This window comes from Vicugna pacos, chromosome 21 (genome assembly GCF_048564905.1).
Source record: "Vicugna pacos chromosome 21, VicPac4, whole genome shotgun sequence".
In the NCBI taxonomy this organism is placed as follows: Eukaryota; Metazoa; Chordata; class Mammalia; order Artiodactyla; family Camelidae; genus Vicugna; species Vicugna pacos.
In genome coordinates this window covers 26,693,516-26,702,816 of record NC_133007.1, presented here as the reverse complement: position 1 = coordinate 26,702,816, position 9,301 = coordinate 26,693,516, and the positions used below count along the sequence as shown (strand labels likewise).

General features: G+C 47.9%; 1 protein-coding gene across 1 annotated transcript; it reads right to left on the bottom strand.

The window, feature by feature from the left end:
• Positions 1-3,860: 3,860 nt before the first annotated feature.
• Positions 3,861-5,302, bottom strand: S100A12 (S100 calcium binding protein A12). The gene is made up of 3 exons (XM_006214735.4): positions 5,238-5,302; positions 4,532-4,688; positions 3,861-4,077 (listed from the first exon to the last, which is right to left on the bottom strand). The coding sequence occupies exons 2-3, from the start codon at positions 4,667-4,669 to the stop codon at positions 3,937-3,939; spliced, it is 279 nt and encodes a 92-aa protein (XP_006214797.1). The 5' UTR covers positions 4,670-4,688; positions 5,238-5,302; the 3' UTR covers positions 3,861-3,936.
• Between the last annotated feature and the right edge of the window lie 3,999 nt (positions 5,303-9,301).

Genomic DNA, 9,301 nt, shown 5'->3' with positions numbered 1-9,301 from the left:
TTTTCCTCCGTCCTCTCGGGCGAGGTGCAGGCCTCTGTCGGGAGGAAGGATTAAACTTCTTCAGATTAATGCTGAAAGGGCAAGAGTTGAACTTCGGCGTGTGCAGGGCTGGGTTAAGTAACGAGAGAAATCAGAGACGCATAGAAAGTCAGGGCCTTGCTTGCCCTGCAGATTTTTACAAGCCTGGTTTGCTCCCTTTTAACTTGGAAGATGGTTTTTACCAGCTGAGTCAAACGGCGAGTCCTAGCCGTTCTTGCACCAGGGGCTCCCGGGGGCCGTCCCAGCAGATCCAGACCCTCCCCCTGACCGCCAGAGCCCGGATGGGCCAGTTGGCTTCGTTTGCCGTCAGTGCCCCTTATCACACAGCAACTCTCGCTCAGAGGGCTCTGCCTACCAGTCATCCCCAAAGGGGCTTGACACCGTGATGGGCCGGCAAGTCCCGGAGTCCCCAAGCTGGAATCCACTCTGAGTGAGAGGTGGAAATACGTGAGGGGGTGTGAGCAGAATTGCCCCCTGGAGGATCTGATGTTTGGGTCGGGCTCTGGTGAGTAAGCAGGAGTTCCAGAGCCAAAGAAGGACCAGTAGCCTGGCAGCTAGAGCCCAGTACGAGGCACTTTTAAAGGGTTTGTTGTGGGGAGGGTATAGCTCACTGGTAGAGCGCACACTTAGCATGCATGAGATCATGGGTTCGATCCCCAGCACCTCCATTAAAGTAAAGAAATAAACCTAATTACCTCCCCCCACAAAATGAATAAATAAATATTTTAAAAATTAAAAAAATAATAAAGTAAATAAAGGGTTTGTGAATGAAAGGAAGAGAGGGCATCTCAGACAGAGAAGAACAGGTGTCAAATCAGAGTACTCTGAAAGTCCGTGGGGAAACTGGAGAATGTTCTGGAGTGGCTGGGGACTCAGGCTCCCGGCGGCAGACAGGGGGTTGGTGGAGAGATGGCGGAGAGGACAAGTCCAGCCCCCGTGGTCGTGCTTCTAACTGTCCTCAGGTCCATTTGTTTGTTTTGTGGTAGCGGCCACTGTCAGGGGGCCAGGCTCTGCATTTTCATGAAGGGCCTAGAGATTACCTGGTCCACTGCCCTTTACAGATAATATGGGCTCACAGAGGGAAGGTCACTTGCTCAAACTCACGGAGCCAAGGAGCAGCTGAGCTGGGAGGCTAACCAAGTGCATCCGATTCCAGGTCGAAGGCTCTTTTCATTGCCTCTGGTGCCTCTGATGGATGGATTTTGACCAAGTGTGAGATCCCTTAAAATTTTTCTAAATACGATTTAAGTTCAATTTGTGGTTCAGGTGGCTATTTCAAAACAAAATCATGGCTACTTGAATAGCAAATGGGCTTGGTTTAGTTCTTGTTTTTCACCACACGCTAACAGAACCATATATGTCAGAAGGGGCCACAGATACACGTGGGTGCACTGAGCAAGAACCCCAGTTTGCAGAACAACAGCTTGGCCCCAGCTCAAAAACCCTTAGAGAAAGACAGTGCCCGACTGCCCTCGGTTACTTACCTAACAGTTACCCAAGTTACCCCCAAAAATAACCTAAATCTTTGCTGTAACTAGCTGTAACTAATTACCTCCTATATAAATTAGCATCTGACCGTTAATGCTGGTACCTGCGGAGTGCCGACCTGCCATCAGAGGCTGTGCTAAGTGCTGTGCACGTGCTGTTAGATTAGCTGATCCTCACATCAACTCTGAGAAAGGCGTAACAGGATCTGCATTCTATTGATGGAGAAACTGAGGCTTAGAGACTTTAGGTAACTTGTTCGAGGTCTGACAATTAGTAAGGGGTAAAACTAGGCTCTGAATCCAGAACTATAACTTTCCCCTCGTCCTCTGGGCCGCCACCCTCTCAGTGCCAAGAACACCCTCCCTCCCACCTTTTGAGGTCCTACCCAGAGTCCTCCATTCCGTCCAAGTATCTGAGACTATTAAAACTGGATGACACCTGACTGTTCATCTAAACTCTTCAAATGAATTTCCTGAATTCCTTTGAATTCTTCAAAAACAAAGAAAACAGAGATCCAGAAAGGCAAAGGTCACTCAGCGAGTGAAGGCTTTCTCTGAATGCTCCCCCATTCTCAGCCTTCTCTGGGTCCTGAGTTCCTCCATCTTCTGCCAATCCCGCTCCACCCCGGCTCAGCCTCTCCGCCCTGCCGCATCCCCAGGAGAGGGTCTCCCCAGGCTCCTGCTGCCTGGAGCACTTCCCCACTTCCCACTGCCTCGACTGGGCCTCAGATCCACACCTCACATATGCAGTAGTTTCTCCTGGTGCACAGCCCAGCCTCACCCTGGGGCCTCTGTGGCTGACACTTGTCTCTTCCAAGCCTCAGACCTGAATCCCAGCTTCCTGCACATCATCTCCCCAAGGCTTCGCACCAAATAAACCAAAAGACAAACCCAACTTTTCCCTCAACATTAAGTTCCGCTTCTCACTTTCTTCATATCTGCCATGCCTGGGCTCCAGCAAGTTACCCCATCTTTTTAAAATTTTGTCACAAACTCTGCCTTTATCTCCTGCCCTCTGCGGAAGGCGAGCCGGGGAGCAGCCACTGGCAGGTCTGCCAGTGATACAGGAAACGTGGGGCGAGAGGATGGCCGTGTCCCAGGTCTCGGTGGAGCCCCTGGGACGCACCCTGCCAAGTGTGGGTCCTTGGCTTTGCTCAGGAAGGAATTCAAGAGTGAGCCATAGTTGAGTAAAAGTAGATTTATTCAGAAAGATATATACTCCACAGACAGGGTGCAGGCTGTCTCAGAAGGCAAGAGAGAGGCCACGAGGTGTGGGGTTTGGGTGCTCAGTTTAAAGTAAAAGTGGTTACACATGCCATAGACAGAGTGTGACCCCTCTCACTCAGAAGGCAGAGCCACCACGAGGTGGGGGGTTGTCAGTTTTTATGGGCTCAGTAACTTTGTATGATGATACTTTGATCTATGGGGTTAATAACATAGATTGTTAAAATTAATGTCCTCTTTATTTTCAATGCTTTTAATGTGACTAAAAGTACATTTAAAATTACAAAGGTAGCCCAGGTTATATTTCTCTGGCCAGGGCTGTTCTGGGGAACCCCTCCTGGTTGGGGTCCCCGCGCCCTCTCTTACCTGCCCCTGCAGTCTCTTCTCTACAGACACAGCCATCAATGAACGTGAGTGTAATCATCTCGCTCCCTGTCTCAAAGGCCCCTGTGGCTTCCTTAGCACCCTAGACACAAAGCCCAAGCTCCTCCCCCCAGGCTGTAGCCCCTGCACCCTGTTCCCTGTCTCCTGCAGACATTTCCCTCCCACCAGCCCCACCTCAGCCCTGCACCCCACCACCATGCTGTTCTTTGAGCAGGTCGAGCACACACCCACCTCGGGGCCTCAGCCTCTCTCTGACGGGACTTCTCGGCCCCCAGACACCTGCAAGCTGCTCTCCCTCCCTTCTGTTTGATTTCTGCTCAGATGCATCTCTTGGTCATCACATCGAAACCAGTCACCTTCCCTTCTGCCCCAACCTTACTTCCTTGCTTCAGCTGTCTTCACACCTCTCATCATTACCAACCAGTGGATCATATGACATATTTTTACTGGTTTATCTGGTTTCTTTTCTATCCCCTCCCCAATAGAACACAAGCCTCAAGAGGACGGGGACTTTGTGTCTTTGGCCTCCAGCTCTCATAGACGCGCAGTGAATAGTTGTTGAATAAGTGAATAAATGAACAAATAGTTTACATTGAATACATCATTGGTGAAGAAATGAACACGTGGAGAGGGGGCTCCAGGGCCTGAAATGGGGCCTGTTGGAATAGCAGGGATAAGGAGGGATCAAGTTTGGGGGAAGAAAAAAAGCACACAGACACTGTTAAGAACTTCTCAAGGGCACATTTATTAATGTGGGGAGAGTCTTTGTGGGGGCTCACTGGGAAGAGCCCCTCGGGGCTTCCTACTCTTTGTGGATTTCCTCGTGGGCAGTCAGCAGCACTCTGGCCACCAGGGCTATGAATTCTTCAAAGTTGACCTGTCCATCCTTATTAGCATCCAGATCTTGGAATATTTTGTCAATGGTGGCCTGATCTTTGGTGTTCTAGGAGAAGGCAAGCAGGGGCAGTGAGCTCCCTGTTCTACAGGCCTCTCATCCCTCAGAGCTCAGCTTAGGGAGCCCAGGAATCTTAACTCATTAGTCAAAACCGTGTGGGAGAATCCAATGTGAGAAAAGAGAAGCAGGAGAGAAGTGCCCTCAGGAGCCAGCCTAGAATCAAGTCTTGACCTGGAAGGTACTGTGTGGCCCCCAAATCCAACCCCACCCTGCCCTGCCCTTGTCCACTTCACGGAGAGAGGAGGGAGCAGAGCCCAAGGTGACAGAGCGAGTTATTGCGAGATGGAGGGAGCCCCATCCCACCGCAGGGAGAGGATACCCTTGAGAGCTCAAGCAGGGGCCAGCCCACCCCCATCCTTGCCCCACCATCACCCTTTCAGGCCTTGGTACTGCCCTCAGTGCAGGGGGGAGGGCAGGGCTGCCATGAGAGGGCGTGACCTACCTTGAGGGTGTTCCCAAGCTGCCTGGTGATCAGCTGCTTCAGCTCCCCCTTGGAGAGGGTGTCGTAGTGCCCCACCCGAACTGAGTACTGATGGAAGATGTTGATGATCCCCTCCAGGTGCTCCTCCAGCTTCGTCATTTTCCCACCTCACGCTAACCTTCAGGAGGCAGGGGAGGTCTCAGGCTGTTCCTTCCCTATCCTGCACAGCCACTCTCCCCTCTCTTTCTGCATCAGGGGCTGGGACAAGGGGTGACTTCCCCAGCATCTGCTCTTGTTCTCTCTGCTCTGTGTTTGGCCCATGATGAGTATTTTCATTTGTGGATAGGATGGAGGGAGAAGAGCATATAAGCCACCCCAACCTCAGAGAACCAGCCTTAAGTGCCACCGTGTCCCATGCCCTGCTCTCTCCTGGGGAGGGTAATTCGGAGGGAACTGCTCACTCAAGCTCACCTGGGAAGGACTCTTTGGTTGACCAGGCCATTCCCATTCCCCAGGTAACAGCACTTTAGGGCTCTTACAGATGCCAGCCGCCCCACCCGCCTTTGCCATCCCCAAGTCCTCAGACCGGCTCTTCCTAGCGCAGCCAGGGCTGGCCTGCTTGGGCCAAGAAGGCAGTCAGCCCAGAGGGTATCCAGCAGGCAGAGGGCTATGGCTTCCAACAGCCTACCAAGTGGCCCCCTGAGGGCCCAGCCAAGGAAAAACTTACCCTCAATGCACAGGAGTGTGAAACGGTAGCAGAAGCCAGCACTGGTGAGGAGCTCTGAGCCAGGGAGGTTTTTATAAGGCCCTTAGGGCCTCACCTTTGACTTCAAATGAAGAAACTTCTCTGATTCATCTTGGGGCAATCAGAGGACAATGCCCTGTTGCTCAAGAGAAGCTTCAAAACTGTGGCTTTGACTGCAACACAGGCGGCTCAGATTGCAGCCGCCACGTGCCACCCCTGCCTCATCCTGCAACTCGGCCCCCACCCCACCCCCAGACCCAGGAACCCCACACGCCTCTCAGCTCCCAGGCAGGACCCAGCCAGCCTTCAGGTTTAGCTCCGTCCTCTGCTCCCTGCTAAATTTAAGGCCAAGAGAACAAGTTTCACCACCTGGAAGGCTCACACTCGGAAAGGGAAGGACTGGGGAGCGGCATTGGCTGAGCGTCTCTGCAACAAAAAGTGATAATAATAATAAAAACAATCCAAGTGGACGTGGAATCCTGGAACAGAAAAAGGACATTGGTTTAAAACTAGGGAAATCTGAACATAGAGTATGGCATTTAGTTGATAATAATGTGTCAAGAGCGGTTCACTAACCATAACAAATGTACCACACGAATGTAGGAAGTTCATAACAGGGGAAACGGTGTTTTCATTACAGGATATTACAAGATATTAAATATAGTTCCCTGTGCTCTAGCAGGACCTTGTTGTTTACCTATTAATGATATTTTTCTGGGATGAGGGGTGGGTAATTAGGTACTGGGGATTGAACCCAGGACCTCGTGTATGCTAAGCACGCACTCTACCACTGAGCTATACTCTCCCCCAATTTTTCCATGATTCTAAAACTGCTCTAAAACAAGGGGGAGGGTATATACCTCAAGTGGTAGAGCGCATGCTTAGCATACACAAGGCCCTAGGTTCAATCCCCAGTACCTCCCCTAAAAAACAAGTAAATAAATGTTAACCTAATTACTTCCCCCCAGTAAAAAAAAAATTAATAAAATAAAAATAAAGTCTGTATTTTTTTAATAGACTTGATTTTTTCAGAGCAGTTTCAAGTTCACAACAGAATTGAGCAGAAATACAGAGTTCCCACATAGCCCTCCCCACCCATACATATATAATCCCCTACCCTCAACATCCCTCATCATTGTGGCATATTTGGTACAATCGATGAACCAACATGGACACATTATTATCAACCAAAGTGCATAGTTTACATTAGGGGTCACCCTTGATGTTGTACATTCTATGGGTTTTGACAAATGCATAATGGCATGTAGCCACCACTACAGTATCATACAGAATAATTTCATTGCCCTAAAAATCCCCTGTGCTCCATCTATTCATCCCTCCCGCCCTCCCTCTCCCCAAACCCCTGGAAACCATGATCTTTTTATTGTTTCTATAGCTTTGCCTTTTCCAGAATGTCATTTGGTTGGAATCATACAGTTTGTAGCCTTTTCAGACTGGCTTCTTTCATTTAGTAATATGTCTTTTAAGTTTCTTCCATGTCTTTCATGGCTTGAAAGGTCTTTTTTTTTTTGCTGCACATATATTTTTTAATTTACATATATGTACTGTTCATTGTTTCTAGAGCTTTTTAGCTTTTTAAACTTACATAGTTATCAAAGGAATAAAGCCAATCACAAAATAAGAATTAACTCAAAAAGATACATACACCCTGCTATTAACAGCAACATTATTTATAATTGCCAAGATATGGAAGCATCCTAAGTGCACATCAATAGTTGAATAGATAAAGATGATGCAGCATATATATATGCAATGGAATACAACTCACCGATAAAAAAGGAGGATATTTTGCCATTTGCCGCTCTTCATTCAATTTTTTTTTTCACTTCAAAAACCAGAATTTTATAACTGGCAGAGACATTTCCATTACATCAAAAACAACAAAATACCTAGGAATAAGCTTAACCAAGTAGGTTCCCTATACTCTGAAAATCAAAATGACACAAAGAAATGGAAAGATTTCTTGTGCTCTTGGATTGGAAGAATCAACACTATCAAAATGACCACACTACCCAAAGCAATCCACAGATCCAATGCAACCCCCGTCAAAATATTTGCAATATTCCTCACAGAACTAGAACAAACAATTCCAGAATTTATAAGGAACCACAAAAGACCCCGAACAGCCAAAGCAATCTTTTGTAGGCCTCTTTTTTTTTTTCTGTTTCTTCTTTTTGTTCTGTTTTCTCACAGTTTGATGACTAGAGAAGGTCCTTTAACATTTGTTGTAAAGCTGGTTTGGTGGTGCTGAAATCTTTTAGCTTTTGTTTATCCGTAAAGCTTTTGATTTCTCCATCAAGTCTGAATGAGAGCCTTGCTGGATAGAGTATTCTTGGTTGTAAATTTCCCCCTTTTAACACTTTAAATATATGGTTCCACTCTCTTATGGCCTGTAGAGTTTCTGCTGAAAAATCAGCTGATAACCTTATGGGAGTTCCCTTGTATATTATTTGTTGCTTTTCTCTTGCTAATTTTAATATTTTCTCCTTATCCTTAATTTTTGTCAATTTGATTGCTATGTGCCTTGGTTCCTTTGGGTTGATCCTCTGTGGTACTTTCTGTGCTTCCTGGACTTGGGTGACTGTTCCCTTTCCCAAGTTGGGGAAGTTTTTGGTTATTATCTCTCCAAAAATTTTCTCAGGTCCTTTCTCTCTCTCTTCTCTTTCTGGGCCCCTGTAATGTGAATATTAGAGCACTTCTTGTGTCCCAGAGTTCTCCTAAACTATCCTCATTCCTTTTTATTCTTTTTTCTGTTCTGAAGTAGTGGTTTCCACTAATTTGTCTTCTAGCTCACTGATCTGTTCTTCTGCCTCATTTAGTCTATTCTTGGTTCTTTCTAATATATTGTTCACTTCAGTGATTTTATTCTTCAACTCTATTTGGGTATTCCTTATATTTTCCAACTCTTTGCTAAAAACTTCACTCTGCACATCTATACTCCTCTTGAGTTCTCTGAACATCTTGGCCGTCATTACTTTAAACTCTTTCTCAGATAAATTATCTATCGCCTCACCACTTATTTCTTCTTCTGTGATTTTACCTTGTGCCTTGTCCTGGGCGATATTCCTTTGCCGCCTCATATCTATCTTTTATGTGTCTGTGGATTCCTTCCACAGGCTTTGGGATTGTTGTTTTCTTATTTCTAGTACCTGCCCCTGGTGGATGAGGCTGGACTAGAGGCTTATGCCCTGTTCCTGGCAGGAGGGGCCGGTGCCTGCCCGCTGCTAGTTGAAGCTTGGTCCTGGACCTCTGGTGGGCAGGGCTGTGTCTAGAGGTCTTTGTGGCTCAGGAAGTCTGCTGATGGGTGTGGCTGTTCCCACCCTGCATGTTGTTTGACCTGAGGCTTCCCCACAGGCTGTTGGGTGGGGCTAGGTCTTGGGGCTGATGATCCAATCAGGATGTCAGCCTCCAGGAAAGCTCATGTAGATTAACACTCCAGGAATGTCCACCACCAGGTTTTACGTCCCCTAAGTGAGCCGCAGCCGTCCCCCACGTCCCCAGGAGACCCTCTAAATCCAGCAGGCAGGCCTGGCCCAGGTTCCTATGAAATCACTGCCTCTGCCCTTGGACCTGGTGCACGTGAGTTTCCATATATGCTTCTCAAGCGAATGGAGTCTTCATTTCACCCAGTCCCATGCGGCTCCCAGAGACAAGCTCCCCTGGCCTTCAAAACCAGATGTCCTGGGGTCTCTTTCTCCTTCCAATACTGGGATCCAGGCTGGGGAGCCTGACGTGGGGCTCAGAGCTTTCACTCCTGTGGGAGGGTCTCTGCGACTTAATTATTCTTCAGCTTGTGTGTTGCCCACATGGGGGTATGGGGCCAAGTTATATCATGAGCACACCCCTCCAACTGTCCTGCTGTGGCTCCCTCTTTATGTTTCCAGTTGCAGATCTTTTTCACTAGGTTCCAGTCTTTTTTCGATGGTTGTTTAACATTCAGTTGTGGTTTCGTTGTAGTCGCAAGGAGAGGCGAGTTCATGGTCCTACTGCTCCGCCATCTTGACCGGAACTGTATGTTTTAAAAA